Source organism: Rousettus aegyptiacus, unplaced genomic scaffold, assembly GCF_014176215.1.
Source record: "Rousettus aegyptiacus isolate mRouAeg1 unplaced genomic scaffold, mRouAeg1.p scaffold_m13_p_5, whole genome shotgun sequence".
In the NCBI taxonomy this organism is placed as follows: domain Eukaryota; kingdom Metazoa; phylum Chordata; class Mammalia; order Chiroptera; family Pteropodidae; genus Rousettus; species Rousettus aegyptiacus.
In genome coordinates this window covers 27,784,186-27,808,130 of record NW_023416308.1, presented here as the reverse complement: position 1 = coordinate 27,808,130, position 23,945 = coordinate 27,784,186, and the positions used below count along the sequence as shown (strand labels likewise).

Here is a 23,945-nt window from a genome sequence, read left to right as displayed (position 1 = left end):
CCTCTGTCTTGATAATGTTCCGCTTGTCATCCACGTTATCGTTATCAGCAGACGACAGTGCAGTGAGGAGAGGGCCCAACATGCTCAGGACTCATGGGGTATCACTGAAAAGTGTTTTCTTCGCTTTTTCCTCTGCCTTGAATTCAAAGCATGACCTTTACGAGTGGAATTCAATCAGGTCATCTCTTAGATTCCCCAGTGGGGAAATAAAAGTAGCACAGCCAAAGTCTATTGTTTCCATTTCGAGAAGGTAAAAATGTTTTCTCTCTACAGCATCCAACTAAATGAGGTGGGGTGGTGAGAAGGGAGGTAATAAAAAGATCCTTAAAAATTGTTTAAGATTTTGGCAATGAAACAGCCTAGGTCCTAGCATTCCCTCTCCACATAGACAGTTCTCATCAGACATGATTGACACCTCAGCTTCTTCAGTCCTTCACTGCAGCTGTTCCTAGTTTTAATGCAATTCATTTTCTATTTGAACATGTTTGAAAATAGATTCCCCCCCCCCCCACCCTCCTTTCAACAACAGGAGAGCAATACAGTTAGGAAAAGGGGCGGAGGCATGTGGGAACACCAGAAGGCCAAAGGAATTGCAAAAATAAACTACTGCTAATGTTAACACTCTTGTATTCCAGAGTAGGAATAATTAATTGTATATGTTTAGTCACTTGGCAACCTCAAGCTCTTATTCTGAAAAGCTTGAAATATTTCACATATGTAGTGAGTAAAGTCTTTGGGATCAGACAGACCCTGCTAACTGCATAACTTTTGGCAAGTCACTTGAATTTTCTATGCCTCAGTTCCTCTCATTGGCAAAGTATGTCTAATAATAGATGTGTTCCATAGGCTGGGGTGGGACCAAAGTGCTAAGTGCATTAAATGCTCAGGGCAGTGCCTGGCTTATTGGTAAATACTCAATAAACATTATTATTACTATTACTATTATTGACGTTATTGATGCCTCCTGCCAAAGTTGTTTTAAAGTAATAATGAAGTAAAGGGCATGGTACTTCCAGAAAAGATCTTGAAAGCTAATCCCAGTTGTTTACCTATCTAAAGTCTTAGATCAGAGCGCTTTCTCTGACATTCTAGCAAATACCAGATATAGATATCTGGGCCTCTTCAGTAGGCGTTTTTAGTTTTTTTTTGTTGTTTCTTTTTTTTTGATCTTGCAAAATGCTTTCAGGGCCATCCTTATTACATTGCCTGGAGGTAAAACTATCACTGCAAGAATCTCTCTGTTTTGTATTTGAGGAAGCTGAAGCATGGGGAGACCCAGATCCTTGTTTGGGGACAGATAGCCATTCATATCAAAACTGGCAAACACAGTTTCCAGGGCTCTATTTGCCAAGGAGTTGCCTCGCTCTGCCAGTGAGGAGTTATACCAAGCTGAGACCAAGCTGATTCCATAGGTTGGGATTTTCAAAGGTGGAAGTAAGCCTTCCAGAATCTTTTTGCCCTTGAAATTTCTGGGTGCATTGCATATTAAAAACATACCAACTGATATATATGTATTCTATGGCCTCAGGAAAACACTAGTCTGCTAATGTCTCCAAAGGTAACTGTCCTCTCACAATATTATTTATTACACTTTACTCACCTTTAATAAAGAAGAAAGCGGCTAAGAAAATGACTTACGGACCCACAGGTAATGCCTGAAGGGACTATTGTTAGAATGACTAAACTTGGGATACTTAATTTAGCAGCACTAAGGAGCAGCCAGTAGGAGAGCAGCCATTTTCATTCATTCACTCATTCAGCTGACTTTTCAAAGGTCTATTCTCTTTCATGCTTACTCCTGCTTATCATTCAGGGATCAGCCTAAATGTCACTTCCTTAGGGAAGCCTTTGACCTCTGAGGCTAGGTTAGGTCTCCATATTACACTCTCCTGAAGCACCCCATACTTCCCTTTTCATAGAACTCTTCGTACGTATAATAACTGGCTAAATATCTGTCTTCCCTCCCCAACTATAATTTCTGCCACAGTAAAAACCTTGCCTGTCTTTTTTTTTACTACTGGATCCCAGCATGTAGCACATCAAAGGTGCTCGATAAATATATTAATATGTGCCAGGTGCTGGGGTCTCAAAAACAAATTGGTATAGTGTCTGCCCTCAAGTTGCTTACAACAAACATTAAACACATTTAAAACATTAAAAACTCATTCTTAGATGCTTAAGAGGATGTAACAGGAGGAACTAAATTAGCATAATCAGAGAATTGTATTCTACACACACCTCCTCACCTTATTCCTGATGCAATCTGAAAAAAACAAAGGTGGAAGATTTTAATCTAAAGAGAGATGTTTCTAAAAATGCATGAGCTGCATGCAGCAATATTGAAATAATAATGGACTATATGTAATCAGCATGAGGCTATTGAGGACTTTATGGGCATTCACTGGGATCTTTGGGCTGATCTGTATTTAATCCTTTGTGGAGGGTAATTGTGATTAAGAAGCAGGGGCATGATGGTTCATTACCTCTAAAACCATTATGTAGTTAGACTTCAGAGAACTTGGCCTTCGTTTTTCTGTGGCTTTGTCCATCTTGGTTTGAAACAATTCAACTCAGAAGCCACTGATTAAATGATGGACACAAGACTGACCTTCGCAGTGATGTCAACCTAAAGACTTGCACAGCGAAAGACACCATAGGTCTGCTTGCCCATTAGAGAAGCCTAGTAACAAGGTCAGATGTCCCCTGGAGAAAAACTGGGGTGTTAATTCCTCGTGGTAATTCCAAAGCCACAGTGTATATAGCATCTCATATGTTCCTATTATGCGTGGGCAAGAGCCACAAAGGAAAGAGAGAAATTGCATTGTGTCTTGGAGATATCAAGCATGTGGATCTTTGCAACCAAGTGTACAAACCTAGGGAACACTCACTAGAGAAAAACCGAGGTTCAAAGGCCACCATGCTAGCTAATTATTTGATAAATTAAGTTGTTTTGTTCAAATTTATATTTATGGAGAAATCTTCCCACAATGAGTTATAAGGATCTGGGAAGTAGAAAAGCCAATCATCTGTTAATAGGACAGAGACTCATGTAATAGGAAATCATATATTCACGGCAGCACAAAGCATTAGAGCTGAAAACATTAGAGCTTAAAAAACATTTAAGTACAATGCTAGTGTTTTACAAATGAGGAAACTGAAATCACCACGTTGTCCAAGACTTTCTTCGGCCGAGATCATTTTTTCAATGAAAAGGTATACAGAAAATGCCTATATACCTTTTTCTGACAAGCCTCATAGACATTTAATCATAGCTTGTGAATATCTCTGTGATAAATTTCGAAGCTTCCCTGTGCTCATTTTATATAAGGGAAAAGAAAGCATTATGTTCTTTAAAGGTTAGCATGGAAATGGTGATGAGACCAGGAGACTGAATGTTAATCTTAGCTCTAGCTCCAGGCCAAGAGTGGTAGTACCTGAAGAATGCTGAACATTCACTTTTCATTTTGTTTTCTTTAATGTTAGTCATAAGAGTAAATGGAAGTGTTAGTCTCCATGTGGACAGCACATTGCTGACTCAGATAACAACAACCATGTATAATCCATGGAAACATAGCCTCCTGACTGAAGTCGTATTTTAGATAATTTTGGACCTAAACTAGGTAGACTTGCACTGTCCAATGTGGCAGCCACCAGCCATACGAAGCTATTTAAATTTAGATGAACTAAAATCAAACAAAATAAAATTTGAAATTTAGTTCCTCTTTGCACTCTCCACATTTTGAGAGCTCAGTAGCCACCTGAATAACTAGCTAAACCAGGGGCTGCCATATTGGACAGTGCAGACTAGAACATTTTGCGTCTTTGCAGACAGTTCTATGGCACAGCCCTGATAAAGACAGTTTTCTTAATAGTCCACTTTCCTTTGTCTTTAAGATAACATTAAGAAAGTCGAGAAGTACTGATGAACTTTCCCAAATCTCCTGTCCTAAAGATTGAGCAGGAACTCCCTATACATCAGTACTTTTGAAAGAGAGATGTTGGAGCATTTCACAGCTCAAGGAAATATTGCTCCCTTCTACCTAAATCAATTTAAAACCAGAAATTTAGAGTTACTTGAAAAAGATTAGAAAATTTTACATTAGTTATTTCCAAATCTGTAACTATTTAGGCAGGACATAGAAATAGTTAAGATGGTAGGATGACGATTTTATCCAGAACCTGTATATAATCCAACTTCACAAAGACAGGCACCGCTGTCAAACAAATGAGTTTCCTATAAGGCTGCATTTACTTCCATTGTGTGAGATGACCTTCATAATTTTAATCTCTTTACCTTCATTCTGTAGTTTTGGTGTAGAAAAACACAGAATGTTCCTTCAATACAGCAAGATCTCGATGTTCTTTGTTCTTATGGGGAATAAAATGGTAGGACTGGTCTTAGCTAGATTGTGGTTCCTGAGAAACTACAGATCAATGTCTGAGCAACTTAAAGTCCAGCCCAACCCTATGAATTTTGACCCCAATTCTTCTGGTCACAAACAAAACCCTAATGCATAATTTGACATGTTCAGGAAAAAAAAATAAGGAGATCCTAAATGCCTGGATGAATACTTTAATATGAAAAGAGTCAACTTCATTTTCCTTTCTTTCTCTTTATTACTTAGCTACCTCAGCATGGGTAGAATAGGAGCAAAAATTCCTTCACTTCACTTCTGATCACATCATCATATTTGGTTGTGTGATGTAGCATAGAAGACAGAGATACAGCCTTTCCTATGTTACTGATGGTGTGTGATGAGAATAAAGACCAAACTTGCCTAGTCTAGTCTCAGAAGGTGGGAGAAGAGTCACTATCATCCTTGACTTTAACACTAACAGGGAACCATCTTCAAGGAAAATTTCTTTCATTCTGTTGGACCTTCACTTACACTTAAGTCATTTACACCTATTAGCTTTAATGCTTAACACAGACCATTACGACCCAAATTCACATTCCTTAATCAAGGGAGTTCAGTTCTACTGTTCCTCTTAGGCTGGAAAACTCTTCCTTCTGGAAGGGGGTGGTAAAGCAGAGCATATAGAATAACTGAAATCTCTGAATCAACCAACGTTAGGACTGGCCTTGTATTCCTTTAACCCATTATCACAAAGACACTGAGACTGTAACAGAGGAGGTGGCACAGGTGATTGAGAGTAGTCAGCAGATATCTGGCTAGCCAGGGGAGGCATTTAAAAAAACTATTAACAAGGAGCATTGTAAAAAAATATCTGTTTTATATTCTAGGTGGCTCTTGACTCTTCAAAGGCAGAGACAAACCTGAAAAATAAAAGAGAAAGAAAGAAAAAAAAGAAAAAAAAACTGAGTAGCATAGGCTGGACAGGAGAATTTTGTTTCTCTGATGTTATTCTGTTTGACACAACTCTCTTTATCAGTAGAACAAGCCTGGAATTCCTGAAACTGCACTCATATCCTGCCATCAGTTTTTACGTAAAACCCCCATTGATTGGGATGGGAGTTTCATGAGTAGAACAATGGCCGGATGCGAGGGAGGGAAAGGAGGAATATGTGATGTTTGGTCTATACTGGTGCATTCGTAGGAGATGGTTTTTATAAGGGCAAAGAGATATGACTAAGTAGCTAACTGACGAATTTAACCAATGCAAATAAGTCTTTGAAATCATTAAAGATAGAAGAAAGCAACCCAATAGATTCAATTTAAGCAACATTTATTATCTGTTAGATTCAAACATCCACCTGGATGGAAGTAACTAAGATAACATAACTAGCATTCTCACAGCACTTTACAAAGTTATTTTACATCCACACTTCTTTTGATTCTTGTAATTAGGAAGGCAGGCAGAAAACTTAATGTTACTTATTATTATTTGCATTACTATTCTTATTTTGCAGATAGGAAAGGAGAAGATTAGAAAAGTTAATATTTGGTCCAAAATCATATAGCTAATAAATGGGTTTAAACCTAGACTTTGATACTTCAGACTGCATATGGCTTTCACAGAACCATTCTGCCACCATCAAAATAATTTTCAAAACACTCCAGCATCTCACTGCCAGCCTTAATAAAAATTTCGTGTCAAGAAATACCACATAGCACACAGCATCCCTACATTACATCGTGTGAACACAAATTTTTGTAAGTCTTGTTGACTGAATATTGCTAACCAGCCCCTGACAATAAAGAGGGAGGGATTATCTCTCTGTAGTTAAAAGTCCAAACAAAGTTCAGAATGGAAATGTTGCCTGATTTACGATTGACAACCAGAATAACCATGTAACAAGCCATCCAATAGTTACTCAAATCGCTGTACTTAATTAATGCCTTTCTTCAAGAAACTTGAAGCGACTCATCACTCCAGTTTTTAACCAAATTCATGGGAGAAGATTATATTGCTGCTAGTCTAAATCCTTTTGAGTGGATGGAGAAACTGAGGTTACAAAAGGAAAGTATCTTGCCCAATGTCACCCAGCCAGCCTAAGGCAAGACCAGGACCTAGATTACCCAAACCTTGTCTCACTCTAGCACTTTAGAGGGACCGATACATACTTAGAGTCTGGAATCTCTCCCAGGGGAGCATTGATCTGCTTTGTCAGTCTCATCTGCATTTATTGCAGAAGTATACCCAGATAGGTTCATCATCAAAGTTTTAATGACTAAGAGGAAAGAGGTGTAGAATGAGTGTTATTGTAATTGCAGACAACTAACTCATTTCAGTCAGAAGGGAGTTGAAAGGAGCATTAGCATCTAGAAAATTACACTCCACCTGTTCCATCTCTGATGAGACTGACCACTCAGTTCACAGCTTGGTGATGCTGATCTGCTGCATTAGGAGAGACTCCTATGTTTCATGTAACACTCTCCTGACCCCACCAGAAGATGTGAGCTCAGAGCACCCCTCCCTCCTTGTGATGGGCACAACAAGATGCCCACCTTCGGTGATATCCCTTATTTTCCACAGTTCACTTCACTGAAGCATCTGTCTCTCTCCCTTCATAAATGTGCTTGTTTTGTGCACACTAGTAAAACATCCTTTCCTGTTTCCAATTACTTTGCACAATTAAGCATGCAAATGCCTGAATAACATTTATTAAAATTCTGGAGACTTTTAGGAGGGAATAAAAAGAACCCAAAAGAATCTGAATCATCAAAGAGCTCTTACAAAACCATCATTTTTGAGCTTTAATTGGAAGTGAATCAGAAACAGGCATGTGAAATTTCCCATGAAATACATACTGGGTTTAAAAATCAAAAAAAAGGTGCTCTGGGAAGAAAAGAGTCTGGGTCATACCCAGTCCAAACTTATAGGAAGAAATGATTAATTTTAATGAGCTAAAACTCAGCCCTGCTGCTTCATCATGGCTTTGTCTATAGGACCTTTGAGGGTCAATTCTGGGAAGTCAGGGAGGGGTGCTCACGGTATTCCTTTATGACACTACAGACACAGTAAGTATACAGAGATTCACTAAACTCCAGAAAGAAGAGCTTAGAGGCCCTAGTGTCCAGAGCAGCAAATCCAAGTCCCTGGATGTCTTCTCTGAGGCACTCTGGGAAAATTCTCCTCATGCTAGTTTACTGAAAGAGCATTCAAAAACAGTAGTCTGTTCTCTCTCCCTCCCCTTTCTAGAAAAGTGCAGAAAGTACAGGTACCTCTCAAGTCTCTGACCTCTAAGGAAGGCCTATGTTGCTTCAAAGACCCAACTTGAACAAGATTACTTGTGCACTTTGACCTTAATTGTGCACTTTGATCCACTATGCTCTTTTTGTGGAGAAGTCCAAGGTCGGAATATGATTTCCTACAAACAACATTATCAGAGCTGGGGGAGGTATGTGAGATGACATGGATCTTTGCTCTAGGATTCCCGACTAATCGCAGACCTGGGTACAGGGCTGGTGGCAGAGTATAGGGCCACAAAAAGAAAGATCTCATGCTAATACATATAGGCACAGTCATTCCAACCCTTCCCCTTGGCATCACCAAAGCAGGTTACGTGATGCTTTGCACCCCAGTCATGCCCACACCTACCCTCACACACTTCCCTCCTGCCATAGTTTCTAAGTTACTTTTCTCTTTGAAAAAACCTTTCCAAACTACTTTTATCTAGAGATGATTACATTGAAGATTGGGTTGGATGAAATCAGTATGAATTAACCATGATGAATTATCCTTCTTGTCTCAGCAGTACGTCTCTTGCCAAGGGAGCTCTACTTCAGTTTCAATTGTTTTTCATTCTCAATCAGTGATCCTTGTAAAGAGTAAGGGCTACTTCAGTAACATTTGGGTGTCTGTGTGATTACTTAGTTGCCTAGGTGGTTCCTATGAAAATCGCTGTCTTCAGTTCCCTAGGAATATTAAGACAAAGGTCAGGAAATAAGACCAATGAACAATGAAAGCATGAATGCCTGTGGAGTCAATAAGTCTTTATATCTTTGCTCCTGGAAACACCCTTATTGTGGAATGTGTTGTTTGGGTTGCATGAATACCTGAGTACTGCTTCCAGTGTCTCTTGCCCAGTTTTCATTACATCTTGAAGCCTCGGTTATCTCCTGTATGATGACCTGTTCTAAGAGCATTGGGAGGCACTAAAAGTTGGCAACTTATGATATTTGCCTTGGGAGATATGAGCAACTCTCTCAGTAGTGTTCCCTTGTTACCCTGGATTATACCTGAAGGTCTCTCAGAAATCATATGCAGAGTAGGTGGTGAGGCCAAGTATTAAGATATAGCTTACTCCAGCTAAAAGAGGAAAGCAATACCTTCATCTCAATTTCTGGAATTTCTTCTTCAATTGACTTTGATGAACCTGTGGATATACTTTGAGGCTTCTTTTCATAATGTATATTTCTAGAGTTAGAACTTCAAACACAGATAGGCTGAAATCTCTAAATAAAAGCATTTCTTTGCTGACCTGTTATGTTGAAGTGGGGTAAAAAAGAGTAAACCCCTATATAGAAAGACGTTCCATGTAACTATTGAAGATATGTGTGTGTATGGGGTGGGAGTGGGGGTTGCTCATGCAGCGTTAGTGAAGAAGAAGTTAAGTTTCATTCTAAATGAAATCACACTACAGCTAGGAGGAGTTCAAGTGGACCCTAATAATTGCACATGGGGTCCATCATAATGCTGTACAGAATGTTGTGGGAAAATGCAAAGGCAGACACTTGGCCCTAGTATTGAGAATGAAAATTTTAAAATAATAGGTTCTTCAGTGCTAAATTATGTTTGGTCCCAAGGATCCTTGGGGCTATGGTTTTCTTTGTTCTGCCAAAGGAAAAAGGAAATACATCAGGAAGCTGGGCCAGTCCACAGGAAGTCTCACTTGGGCTGATAAAAGGAACTGATGTGAGGTGGCTGTGGATGCAGTTATAAGTCAATCAGCCTTGAAATAACAAGAAATGCTATTCAGGAGAAACTGGAGCCTGAAGTTAGCCTTTCTCGATGATTTCCTTTTAACCTTGCAAAACATTCCTTTCTTTGTGTTTTTTAGAACAACCCCCCCCCCCCGGTCTGTTTTTCTTTTAAGTGTGATTAGTATGTGTGTACGTGTGTATACGAGTGAAAGAGAATAAAAAATAGAACAAGAATTAGAGCAAGATAGACACAGAGAGAGAGAGACAGGCAGACAGAGACAGAGCAAGAGACAAAGTGAGAGAGAGAGAGAGCGAGAGAGAGAGAGAGAAGAGGCAGGAGGGTAGAAAAGGAAGCATTGTCAGGTCAAAGAACATGCTATTCTCTATTGAGCTACAGCCCTTTTTTTAATCATTTCATTAGCTCATTACAATTAAACAGAATCTGTTGGTTTCACCCTCATTTGCCGGCTATTCAGTGCACCTGCACCTCTCTCACCTGGAAAATACAGGGCTGAAGCCCTCTTGATAAAGAGTGGTGGAGACTAAGCAACACCATGGATTTGACTGGTGTAGACTGTGGATGGATGAGAGTCACTTAGACTGGAAGACGAAACATATAACAATAAAACCTATATGGTCCTCAAAAACTGGCTTAGGTTTAGAGCCTAAACTTCATGGATATGTGTGTCCATCTAGCAAAGCGTCACAGTTGCTAAGCTCTATGAACTTCGGAGGCAAACAGGATTAAGTTCAAACCATTACTTTTCCACTTTCTACCTAAATGACCTTGGGTAAGTTACTTCACCTCTCCAAAATGAAAATAATACATACATCATAATACTGTTATAAGGATCAAATGTGAGTATGTCTGCAAAGGTTAAAACAGTATTGACACATAGTAAGACCTAGATAAATAGCTTATTCTTTTTTCTTCTTGTGATTTTGTTTGCTCCTCCTCATTGTTATTCCCCTTTAGGTGGAAAGTGAGTGAGTCTCTTGCTCGTAGGTGAGGAGTAGCAATAGAAAGACCTTCGCTAAGGCCATTAGGGCTCATGCAAAATGGTGGGGATACAGTTTCAAACTGAATTGGAGCCTTTCGGGGTTGCCTGTGTTTGCCCATAGTGCAGCGCCACTTCCTGTTTTAAAAAGAAGAAGAAAAAATGTCTTCCAGAACACTCATTAAGAGGCTCGAAATTTTTCTTGGATATCAAATAAGTCCTCAAAATACTGTTGTTGTTGTTGTTGTTGTTGTTGTTGTTGTTGTTTGAATTAAGTGTAAATGAATCGAAACCAGACAAATTCAATTTCCCTTCAATTAAGCAGCATTTTTTAAAAGTCCAGGGAAAAGGAGCTTGGGGCCAAATGTGTTTTGAATTTTAAATGAGACCGAATTTTGGAAAAGAGTGTAAGATCCCAAAGCAGAGTCAGACCTTATTCCTAGTTTTCATTAATGCAAAGGGATTAGCACAGCGCCAGTGTCACTTGGTAACAAAAACAACCAGCTCACAGAAATTCATAAAGCACCCCCTAAGAGCCCCAGCCTCCAACCGGCCTTGAAGATTACTCTATAATTTAGGCCTTGGATTGTGGAGAAGAGACACATGGGCCAGATAGAGCTCCTATGAGAGGCTCAGTCATCCATGTCCCAAAATAGGAAATGTTTTTAAAGCATGCTTGAGATCAGCATCTTATAAACATGGAAGCTGAAAGGAAATTTTGAAATTATACTTCCATTTATACATGAGAAACCTTTAACGTGAGCAATTTTATATGAATACCGAAGAGGTGAAGTGATTTGCTTAAGACCCCATAACTCATTTGTGGGGAGAGGGTTAGGGCTAGAATTCAGGTCTCCAGATCCTAGACTTGACAATTTTTCTCTGTATTTACTATAAAGTAGGATCTAAATGTCTCTGAGATCAGCATGTTTGGGCTAGAATGATGGTGCCCAGCCCATTTTTGACGAGTTTATTTCTAATAGTCCCTCTTTATTTTTTATGCCAGTTTTTTAAATTACAAAAGTAATATATACTAATGATTTAAAAAATCAAATGCTACATAAGTTTATAGAGTAAAAAGTAAAAATCTACTTCTCCCTGCCCAGAAGCAACCAGTGTTAATAGCTTCTTGTATATTCTTCTAGAAATGATCTATACATAAATAATCATATATATGTGTTTGTTTTCAATTTTTTACAGAAACGGGAGCACACATTTTGTAACTTGCTTTTTTCCATGTAACAATATCCCTTGGAGAACTTTCTAAATCAGTGTATACAGACAATTGACTTTATTCCATGTAACGGTTGCATGAATCTTCCATAATTTATTTATCTAGTCCCCTAATGATGGATATGGAGATTCTTTATGATTTTTTCCATTACACATGACACTACACTAAACATATTGTATATATACCTTTGGTATCTGAATAAACATGTCCGTAAGATAAATGCTTAGAATTTAAATTATTAACACATTTGTACCAATATTTAACATCTCAATAGTTGTTTCCCAATTGTCCTCCAGGATGATTATGCCAGGTTATGTTCCCAATGATTGTGTAGGAGAGAGACATGTCCCCTTACTCTTTCCAACATGAGGCATGATTAAGATGTTCTGATCTTTGTTATCTTCACTGGAGATAAGTGTTTGAATTTCATTATTTTCATATAAATATCTTCAAGCATGTCCTTGAGATTCTTTCCGTGTGTTTATTGGCTATTTGCATTTCTTTTTCTAGCATTGTTTTATATGCATAGCATTTTTGCTTATTTTTCTTGTTTTTTTATTATTGAGTTGTAAAAAGTTTTTGTACATTAAGTCATTTGTCCTTTGCTTTATGTATGCAAAATTTCCTTTCTCAGGTGTTCATTTTTTCACTTTATATGTGGTATTTTTCTCTGTTAATATGTGAATGGAGGAATTAAAGCTGAGCAAAGGAGAATAACAAGAAGGAGTTTTCTCGATATTCTTTACTTTTCTAAAAATGTCAATACAATAAACTAGAATCCTAGAATCACCACAAGTGAAAGGACAAAGGAAATTATACTCTGGGTGTTAATTTTGGGAAAATGTTTCTAAATTTCCAAATAATAAAAAGCCACAAACAAAGATTTTCTCTGATGAATATTGCTTCTTTTGGAACAGCCAATAGCCAGAGCTTAAAATAAAAAAGAGAAACTTTTGCTCTCTATATATCCGGAAGAAATAGTAGTATGGGCATCTTGTTCTCATTTTTTTATATGGAGTTCTGTTGCATATTGTACCTGGCAGCATTATTCAACCTTTGATTGAATGAATAAATGAATGAGTATGAATTAAGCGATAAATGCCAAAAGACAGAATGACTCTTCAGGCATAAGACTTTTCAATAAGAAATGCACATAAATATGTGCATTTAGATAGGTTGTAACACCATTAACATAAAGACAACTCACAAGCTGAGTAATTTTATAATATTAACCTGTTTTCATCTTTCTGCTATATGAACAATACTGCAAATCATTCACTCTGACTCCTTCACACATAAAATTAATGAATACTCATATATGCAGACCTAACACTCTGCTACTGGAATGTTAGATTCCAGTAGACATGTGAAACCCACACGTGTCTAGAAATGCAAGGTTAAAGCTCCCATGGCACCTGTAATTCTGGCCTCTTGCATGTGTGCACTGAGATGTGACATAAGGTCTTTCATTGCCTTGGACACACAGCGCTGTCTGAGTAAATGGGCCCCACTGCTGGGAAGGCATTTCAATTTTCAGGTCTGCATGCTCTTGGAAGTGGCTTGAACAATTGCATACTCTGGGACTTTGATTCTATACTAAATAGCAAGCACGTTGTTCCCTAAAGATGGGAATTATCTTAAATATTTTAGAATTTTTGTTCACTATTTTTGTAGGTATAAGCAAATTTGAAGCTGCTGTAAAGTTGATTTGAATTATCTGAAAATGCGTCTGAACACTTAATCTCTGATCCTACTTGGATGATGATAATAATGCTCTGAAATTTGGGGTTCTTTGGGGGAAATATAAGTGTTTTTAAGTGAGGCAATGGACCCAACCAACTTATGACAGTGCGTCAGGCCTGTCTGAATTTCCATAGAAATTCGATTTGAGTCTCAGGGAAACAACCTTTCCTTTTTGTCCCTTCTCAGTTACTATCTGCTGACTTATTCTCAAAAGGAACTAATGTTGTAGACCAGGAGAAAGGACCCAATTGAAAATGCAGCTTGTGGTAGACTCTCCAGAACACTGTGAAGGAAGGCACATTTTAAGGGAGTAAAAGGATAAACACATTTTTTATGGGATCTGGTGAAATAGAGTTTCTCTTCCCTCCCCAGTCTCCATATTTAATAAACATATCTTAAAAGACAGCTGATAGCACGGTCTGGTTGCCTAAACCTATCACTGGTTGTTTAATTTTGTCTGCTACTCATTTCTTGTGGCCTCTGATAAGTGATGGAGCCACTCCCATCTCCATTTTCTAAGGAGAAGTATGAGAATAGAAAGGATTCATTTCCTAAGAGATATGTACAGCTCAATAGATCATCCCTCTACTAGAAATTTTGTGATCCCTCCTTCCTACATATTTTATAAAACTCGAATTCTTTGTTATGGTATTTAAGGTCCTCCAGAATCTTTCCACTCCTACCTTAACCTTAATGTGTACCCCTCACACATATACAAACATGCCACACTTTCCTGGAAAGACCTTGAACCATATCTTCCTATGCAAGTTCTACCCATCCTTCAAAGCCACTGTCCAGATCCACCTATCTACCGATGCCAATAGGCAGTGTGGCTTGTATGTCGAAAAAAGAAAGTATTCTGGAATACTTGAAACCCAACTCTGTCACCTATTAGCTGTTATCTTAGGCAAGGTACCTAACCTCTCTGATCTTTAATTTCTCCCATATGAAACAGAGATGGGACAATATTACCTCCCATAGAGCTGTTGTGAGGATTAAGTATAAGGGTGCATGTGAAAGTCCTTTGTAAACAGAAGAGACTATATAAATAACTATTGTTATCAGGGCTCTCTCTGTCTTTCCATTTGAAATTGCCCTTTCCTTCCTTAAGGCTAACATAACACTTAATGTGTTCTGCTGTGCACACATACACATGGTTTATCCTCCTGTTAGGTCTCCAGGGAAGCAGCCCTTTTGCCACCAACATTATATCTTGACAGTGTTTAGTCACCTAGCTCAGTCCCTGCACAACAGTCATGCAATAGAACTTACTGACTTGCATGGTTACTGACTTGCATTAACATAATGCCAGTGAGTCTAAGGTTATAGATTCCCATAAAGCCAGCCAGGTTTGCACAAGGTTATTCCATATGGTGTCTAATTCTGTCAAAATTCCAAAATAATAGCCTTAAGGTGACAACGTGAAGATAGACAAACCCTATCCATTGCCTCTGGGGAAACATCTCAAAGTACACAGGCTACCAATGTTGGGTCTATCAGGTCAGTAAAAGAATTAGAGTGATATCACTTAGTAATACCATCTCACTGATGAATTAACACATGAATGAGTTGAACACTATAGATATATCATAAAAGCAACAGAAAATGAAACAGGGTATAGTTTTCTACAGAAGAAAAAGACACCTGTACAGCTAGCTCTGAGATTACTAAAAAAGCTACTATAGTTAGTTGGTTGAAGATTTCGTGAGATTGCATATGTGTCTGTGAGTGTGTGTGTGTGTGTACATAGTGGCCAATGTCCATTAGCCTTCTCAATTTGTCACAAAATAACAAGCAAAAGATAGACTTAGACTGTTTTAAGTACAAACCAAAAAAAGAAAGTCATGTTATTCAAAACAAAACAAAACAAAGACATTATTCTACACTTCATAATGCAGCTCATTGTTTAAAATGAATGAAAATAGCAGATTTTCAGTTCTAACCCTACATAGTTAGTTGCTAATCTGAAAATCTGTCTCTTAAGCTTCAGAGAGAATAAGACTTCTTCCAGAGAAGAATAGGTCTTTGCCAATGGCCAGAGTGTTGACTTACAATTTGGAGATATTTTTTGAAGTTAGAGGTAGGATAGAGGCCTCCGTCCATAAGAAATCCTGCCTAGTGGTTCATCATCATAAAAATTTTCCCCCTGGGGCAACTCAGTATTAACATTAGACTAATGTTACATTTCTAGAAAATAGGCTTGGTTTAAATCAACCACTTTGAAAATCAATGCCAAGTTAACTTGTTGACCTCAGACATAAAAAGACATTGAAAATCCAAAACCTTATTTAATGTGGTTATTATTCAAGACCTACTTACTACATAGCCTGGAATGTGGGTCCATATGATATGTTCGAATGCATCTGAAAGTATTATACTTAAAAAGTCAAATATTCAATTATTAAAAGAATCGAAACAGGTATTCAGCCCACTTGTTCCTGATCTGTAGAGGGGCCTATTTAAATAAAATACTATATTTAAGTAACATACTATATTTTTTGGTGTCTCCTGATAATGGAGACATTGTTTGTCTGCAAGAAAAGGAGAATTTTTTTTGGAAAACAGTTATGTAAAAATCCTATCTGAAAATCTGGAATGTTTTTTAAAGTATGGAACTAGTTCAAGATGGTAGTAATACATTTTTCATTAAATAACAGAAGTGTCTTTAATCCAAAGTGCCGGATTCTCCATGATTTTTCTTTTAAAGCCATCTCTGTCTTTTTCTATCTCTGTGTCTGCCTGTCTGTCTGTCTGTCTGTCTGTCTCTCTCACACACACACACACACACACACACACACACACTGCCTCAAGGATTCTATAATTCATAATAATGTAATGAAAGCAAATGAAATCTTAATGGTATAGTGGAAAGAACACTAGCCTGAGGGTTAGGAGACCTGAATTCTCACCTTGATTCAGTTATCTGTGTGATCTTAGATAATTCATTAAACAATTCTGGGCCTCAGTTTTTCCACCCAAAACATGAGAATATTGAGCTAAATAATCTCTAAAGTTGCAAATCTGGAAACTTAAAATTGCAAAGAAGCAGAAGTAGAAGGTATCTTTTTTTTTTTTTTTTTTTGGTAGCAATTATTCACAAAAATAAACGTAAACATCAATTCACCATTTGGTAATTACCTGAGGGAAGCCATTCTATGTGGTCAAGGGGACAGATAAATGGATCTAGGTGACATGAAGGTGAAAAGGTGTGAGTGGTGGTGGGCGGGAGTTCACTCTTCAAAGTGAAGGCAGCCTCCCTTTTTGAGGACAGAAGTAAAATCTCTGTTTGGAGGTATTCATCCTGCTGCTCAAAACATGAGTTTTGAGTATTGGAGCATAAGAAACATATAATTACTTGTTGAATTAGTGAAATACATATTACGGTAAATCCAGACCTATGATCTAATTTTCTGACCAATCCTAGCCCTGATGCCTAGGAGAAATTTAACCAATGTGCATTCAACTATGGTACCAGACGTCATTTAATCCTTACTGTGACTTATGTCAGGGACATACTTTGGCCTATTTCATAGATAAATAAACTGAGACTCAAGGAGCTAAGTGCCTCACTGTAGGGCAATCAGCAACTAAGTAGCAGAGCTCTGAGAGTGAACCATGGTTTCTTGACTCCAAGTCTGCTGTTTGTTTCCCTATTTCATTCACATGTCTGCACCTTCTCTGATTGTTTCGCCATCTTTAATGGTGCCATATGCATCGAATCAAGCTTCCACAGATGTAATAATTAAACTCGATTGAAGACTGCTTAGAACTAAGATGCAGTTTTTGAAACCAGGTCATTTCTTAAAGCAGCAACCAGTATCACGTGTTTTTCAACACTGATAATATCACTGTGGGGAGCAGGGGTGGGGTAGGGTGCTGTTTAATATTGCAGGTTAGCTGTGGCAGAAGAAGAGTGAAATGGCCCGGCAAACTTTGGTGTTCCCAACGCAATGTCGAGAGCCTTCCCAGGAGACGTTCTGGGAAATGAGAAGAGAACATAATACGGAAGGACTTATTATAACAAAGGCAATGAGATTGAGATTTTTGTGATCAGATGGAATTGTGCACAAATAAAGGGCTTCTGTAAAGAAATCCAGACTTCTCTGGCATCCTGGACCAAATACCTCCTCAGTACTGAAACTGACAGGCATTTTGAAATATAGACATGCCTTATATTTGAGGAAAAAAATATGTAGGTGCATAAAAATCACATCCTAGATTTACTCAAAGATGAGTTTTCTCAAGGCCATTCAAACTGGGAATACACATTCTGGATTTGTGTCTGCAGATTAGATATGATATATAGTATCTTCAGACCTTTATCACTATAGAACATTGTGTTTCATAGACGTCAGTACATGTTCTTGTAAGAACATACAAGCATTATATTTTAGGCATAGAGAAGATTGGGAAAGATGCGATTCTACAGGTAACTTAGTCCCATTCTTTCATTTTTGCAAAGATTTCGAAGCTCAGACAGATTTAATGAACTGTACATTTTTACATAGAAACCAGAATATGCCGGCCTCACCTTGCCCATTCTCCTCTCCAAGAACACTGTTTAAACCATTGTGGGAGTGGGGACCAGAAACCTCAAGATCCAATGATCACATATAAACAGGGAGCTGTGGCTTTCATACAATTTAACTATCAAAGTATACAGTTAAAGACTCAATCCTCTAGAACTTTAGGGACTGAAGATAGCTTAAAAAGCCATTGCCTTGTGGGTGGGTCTACACAGCAAGGGTGCTCCTGTGAAGGGTTTGGAGAGATTCACAAGCTCCCATTACCCTCATGAAAAAGAAGACCTTCGCTCCCATTTTTGATATGAAGTGCCAGAGTCCTGGTCAAAGCCTATTCTCACTGCCTACCATGACAATCCCTGTGTGTATCTAAAGAGGTTAGCACATCCTGGGTACGCAGACCACAGCTTCCTCCCTTTGCTCAGGGCCTGTGCTTAGAGGTCTGAGCATCTTGGAGAAATTGCTTCACTTCTCCTTAGAATGTCCACATCAAGATCCTGGAGCCATGTTACCACCCTTCCGGATCAGAGGGGCTCCTTCTGTGTAAGTGGTAAGTGTCCTAATGAGAAGGAGTTTTCTGGAGTGGAGCATCTTATTACTAAACCAGAAATACAAGGACACTTTAATGCACACAACGACGTGAAGAAAAAGCAGCATAAAATGTCCAGTGACCACTTCACCCTCACTATAGGAATCCTCTCTCACCCACTCCTCACCCACACACTTTAAACCTGAGGAACCAAGAATCACACAGGCACCCTTTAACCCATTACAACCCCTTATCTTATCTCCAGATTTTCAAGTTCCTTCTGTTGGTGTCTTTTACTTAAGTCAGCATCTTTCAGACTTTCAGAAAAAAAAAAAAAAACTTAGAAAATAAAAACCACTACCCCACCCAAATGATAAAAATCTCTTGACTTCTCCAAGCCTAACATCTTAGCCTTCTCTTATTCAGCCCTGAGCAAGCAGTTGATTCCTTTGGGTTCTGGAGGAATGGCGGGCTCTGCCAGTCCTCACCTCACCAGCCTAATAGTTTTTCCAGACCGATTCTTGCTTGGTGTTGCACCACAGCCTCGCAGCCCAGAGGACTCCTGGTCCCATTCATTCCCCTCGCTCCTCCAAGTCCATTAGCACTAGGGGTTGTCCCTCCTCTCTGCTCCCGGCCTTACTTCCCCTTCCAGAGGAAGGAGGCAGTCAACCCCCTGAGATCGGACATGAAACCCAGACCTTCAGTCGCGTTTCTGGGCTGCCTTTTGCAACCTAGACCCAGTCGTGGGGTGTGGGGTGAGGGTAGGGGTTAGAGGCAGGGTTTGGTCGGCCACCTTACAGGAAAGGGTTCTGAAGGCCGCGGCACCCTCTTTGAGACTACCCCCGGGGACCTCTCCCCCGAGCGGGAGCGCGCCCGGACGCGGTGTGCGGGAGCCCCGCGCGGGGCGCTACGCGGACTAAGGCTACGGAGAGACGTCCTGCCCCTGCGGGGGAAGGGGAGGGGCGGCCCGTTAGTCCCAGGAGCTGGAGGCTCTGAGAGCCGAGAACCGGCAACAGAAATACCAAGAGGAAGGGAAACCAGCCTGCGCTGACATGTAAACAGGGCTTCCATCTGGAGGAGCCAGCTCAAACAGACCCAAGAAACAAACATTTGCACCCGGATTCTCCTGCGACTAATCCACTTGCCCGCTCCAGGGCCCACCAGGCAGAGACCCGAGCTGGTGGTGGCTGTAGCTCCCGCCCCCACCGCCTCTGGCCTCTGTCGAGGGGAAGCCGGCCACAGGCGAATGAACAGTGCCGGGCCAGGGCGCTGTTTGCGGGTGGGAAGCGCTGGACCTGAGGACTCCGGCCCCTGGCTCGGATCTGCGACCGGGGTCCCGGAATTCACACTGCCCCCGCCTGCAGCCGGGTGGCACCGCGGAGGAAGGGGGCCGGACTCTGCTTTGGGGCAAGGGGTACGGGGGACATCACCCATGGCTGGTAGCCCAGCAGGTCGTCCCCGCTAGTGAGACTGGCCACCCGCGCGCGGGAGGAGACGGCGCGAAGCAGGGCGCGGAAGCAACTGAGAATGGCCACGTCTTCCGGGACCCCGGCGCCCGGCGCCCAGCCTGTTCGCCGCCCCGCAGCCCCGGCCAGCCCCGGCGCTCTGTGCCCACCGCCTGGTCTCTTACCTTAATAGTCCCGTCCATTTGGCCAAGTCTGCAGCCGAGCCCCCCAATATTCCACACATTGACCCGGTTACAGCCTGACCTCGCAGCCCCTTCGGATTAGCGGGGCGCGGCCTCCCCGGCGCCCTGGGCCCTCCCTGCGTGCCCCCCGCGAGCGCCCTGCCCGCGCTCCCTTATGCACGTTTGTTGTTGTAGCGGAGCGAAAAAGAGACAGTTAACCGGATGAAACTTTTTTTAAGCTAATTTTGGGAAGTGACTTCACTTTGCGAATGAAGAGGAAGTCCTATCTCTCTCTCTCTCTCTCTCTCCTCTCTCTCTGTTCTCCCCCGTCTTCCCTCCCCCCCATGCCCCCTCTTCCCCTTTTCCTCCCCTCTACTGCTCCTGCTTTTCGCATCACACACATTATATAAATATATGCGAAGATGCCCAGATACATCCATGCGCTGCGCACACAGGATGCTGGCTCCTGGGAGATAAGAGCGAGCTGGGAACAATGCCCGCGTCCGCGCCCGGCGCCCGCGGCCTGATTCCCGCAGTCTGCACCGCCCCCCACCCCCAACACCTTCTCCCAAAGTCCAAACCCAAACTCCTTTGGATTTCTTCCTTCTCCCGGGGCCGTTGGCCGAAGGTGGCCCTCCTGACTCATTCACTTTCCGTTTCTTCCCACAGATACATTCATTAATGCTTTTTCCAGCCGGAGTCAAACTTTTTTTTGGTGGGGGGGATGAGGGGCGGGAGAGTTTACTCAGGCTGGGGATAACCTGGAGCCTACTGGCCGGGAAGATCCAGACGCAGACCGAAGCAAACCGACCATTACAAATGTATCCAACGGGAACTTTTCCACTGGGGCGCTGGGCTGCCGAGTCACAGCTGACTCCAGGAGCGGCTCACCCACACAGCTACGCTGACTTGGGGCGGCTTCGGACAGACGCGGGCCATCGGGAGCGCGAACTCGGTTCCCAGCTCATTGTTAGCAGACGGGCGCCCTCCGGGAGGCGCGCCTATACCCCTCTGCTCCTGGAGAGCTCCTGGCGCCCGCCGAGGGCGGGGACCAGCGGTACCCCAGGCCAGCTATCCGCGCTCTCTAGGGTCAAACTCCTGGCGCTTAACCGGACCTGGTGGCCCAAACCCAGGTGCCCAGGCCAGATCCACCCACGCAGTGCCACCTAGATCCCAGGAAACCTACTTTCGGGCAGGACGTTCCCTCCACGCTGGTCAGCAGGTCTCCAGAGCGCAACACCCAACATCGCAGCCTAGACTCAGACTTTCCCCCAGTGAGACTCCGGGGCTCGTGCTCCCAACCACCATCCCCACCCAGCGTAAGGCCAGCCTCCCTTCGCCCTCCAGGTTGCCCACCCCCGACCCCCCGCGCGCTACCCCGAGGCCCCCAGTCCCCCTGCAGTGCCGACACGCGTTCCAATTGGGGCAACATCAGAAGTCCGGGTACAACGACGGGACCCCCAGGCGCTCTCAGTCTGACTCCCTTCTCCCCGAACAGGTTACCTTGTTCACGCTCTCCAGACCACGCTTTGGACTTTTTCACTTTTATTTAAGAGTCCACCCGGGGAAGGAGGAAAAAAAAATCCAGAAGAGATCCGAGTCAATCGAAAAGAAAAACAAAAAAAAAGTTTTTTTTTTTTTTTCAGAACGGTGTCCACAACGGCGAAAAAGGTGACTTATTAATTCTTTATTTCTTCAGGAGCAATTGAGCCCGAGAGCTCGCTCGCCTCCCTCCCTCCCTCCCCCCACCCTCCTCTCTCGAAATTAGTCTCATCAATTCAGCTCCAATTTTGGGTTCGAATACAGACACGGGTCTGAACGTGACTAGACCTGGAGTGTCGGGTGCAGGCTGCCAGCAATTGAGACTCAGTGTGTGTATGGGGAAGTGTGTGTGGGGGGGGGGGTGGAATGGGGGCCGGGCCGACCCCCCCCCTCCCCTCCAACTCCTGTCTGCTTCTCAATCCAGGGGTCTGCTCCAGGGCTCCCCTGGGACCGCCACATCTGGTTACCGCTAGCGGGGTCAGTCCCCCCCCCCCCTTTGCCTGGGGCCACCAGTTCTGGAGTTCAATTAAAAGAAATCAGGCTTAACCCTTTCCTCCCCTTGGCCCAGCCACCCTCCCTCTCACTCTTCCCTTCAGAGTTTCCACATGCTTTCCAGAGAGGAAAGAGGTTAAAGGGAAAGGAAGAATGAATTACATCCTTTCAAACCCCAAATTGTTTCCTTTTCAGCCCAGACTCTGCCGACCTTCAAACGACAACAGGGCTTTCAGGAGGGTGAAGGGAGACCGCTTCCCACCCGGACCTGACCAGAAACCCGGAACCCCCAGCCACATTGCCCCTCTTTCAGGCAGAAAGGACTCCACCTCCACTATCGGGAGGCCCCCTTCCTGGTGCTGGGCAAACAGTGAGGCCCTTAATGGCCACCCCATACCAGTCTGACTCTCCCCTTCTACACAGGCTCCTCCTAGTGCTTGAGAAGGCTCCTCTGTGGCAAAGACAGTTGGCTACGTTTCTCTTTCCAGCTCCTGTTCAGCCTGGCAAATGACAGGTTGTCTTCATTGCACTGATCGTAGTCACAACAATATCCCTAGCACCCCCAACTCTTTTTAGAAAGAACTGTCTCTCCCATTGGGAGTGCACAGTATGGAACTAGATTTAAATGAGGACTTGCTCTCCTGTTTTAACTGTGGAACTCAATAGTACTCTTTCTGCCTGTAAAACTAAAGTGATGGCAATTTTGTAATTTCGAAGATGGGGGAGGGGTGCAGCTGGCGTAGGCATAACTGTCACCAATTTGTGACTCACCGCTTGGCACTGGTGCCATGACTTTTGCTATTTAGCAGGCCCTTTCTAAGGACCTCCGCCATTCACAAGTTCCTCCCCCGAGAATGAAGAATCACACACACACACACACACACACACACACACACACACTCTGAAAAGACTCAGAGGGAACATGAGACCCCCCTCCATCCCATGTTGATATGCCAGTGGCCAAGCGCACCCACTTATGTAACTCTGGGTTTGATGCTCAACTGTACTGCTGCTGCTGCTTTTTTAAATCCCAAAGGGGGAAAAGGCCCTAACCAAACACAACAGTAAACAAGTCTGAGCTGTTTAATGTGGTTACCACCAGACATCTGGAAAGATGGTTTGATCCTGGCAGCTCACATTGTTTTCACGAGCAGCCAAAGAGAATATTTCGAATGTTTGCATTGAGACAAATTGATAGAGAGCCTGTGGTGAGGCCTGCTACAAATGAAAACTGTCCTGGAGTTGGGAAGAGGGGAACGCTTGCCTCCTCTCTCCTTTCCCACTCAGTCTCTCCCTCACCCCACTTCTTCCCTCTCCTTTTCCTTTCTCTCTTTCTTCTCCCCACCACCCTGGCCTAGAAAGGGACTCCTTATCCCAGCCCACACACTGGCACACACTCTTTTTCCCGGCTTGCCAGAGACTGTCCTGCCTTTCCCTTTCCCAGACTGGGCAGGGCTGCTAACCAGGAGCTGGTGCTGGCTGCCATCGGTGCCCAGTCCAGCCAGCCCAGCTGGCTTTTAAGTCAGAGGAAGCTCACAACCAAGAAGCTAGTCCAGCGTTTAAAACAAAAGCTATCAACTGGGATGGTGTTGCGGGGGGGGGGGGGGGGGGTGGGGGGGGTGGGGAGGAGGACCAACAAAACAGACCGTCTCACATTTCTAAGTCTAGGGTCACTTATAGAAAGCAGGCACGTGGGAGCGAATATTCAGGAAACATTTGGATTTGGAGCATTTTCATTGGAACTTTGGTGGGACGACTTGCCTCACACCCTCCGCACTTGACTATATTTTCAAAGATGCGGAAGTCCAGCTTCCCCTGGGAAGGGAGCGGCGGGGTGAAACTTGTCTTGGCTCGCTCAATGTCAGCCCTTTTGACCCGGTCAAGACTTTCCAGACGCGACTTCCCGGGCTTCTTCGGTCCCGGCCCGA

General features: G+C 42.5%; 1 protein-coding gene across 2 annotated transcripts in view; it reads right to left on the bottom strand.

The window, feature by feature from the left end:
• FLI1 (Fli-1 proto-oncogene, ETS transcription factor) overlaps positions 1 to 20,290 on the bottom strand; it is a 110,530-nt gene extending 90,240 nt beyond the window's left edge. The window contains exon 1 of one of the 2 annotated variants that reach the window (XM_016139148.2): positions 19,987 to 20,290. In XM_016139148.2, the coding sequence (XP_015994634.1) occupies positions 19,987 to 20,045 (59 nt within the window). In that variant the 5' untranslated portion in view covers positions 20,046 to 20,290. The remainder of the gene's footprint in view (positions 1 to 19,986) is intronic. The other variant, XM_016139147.2, reaches the window with a different exon arrangement.
• Between the last annotated feature and the right edge of the window lie 3,655 nt (positions 20,291 to 23,945).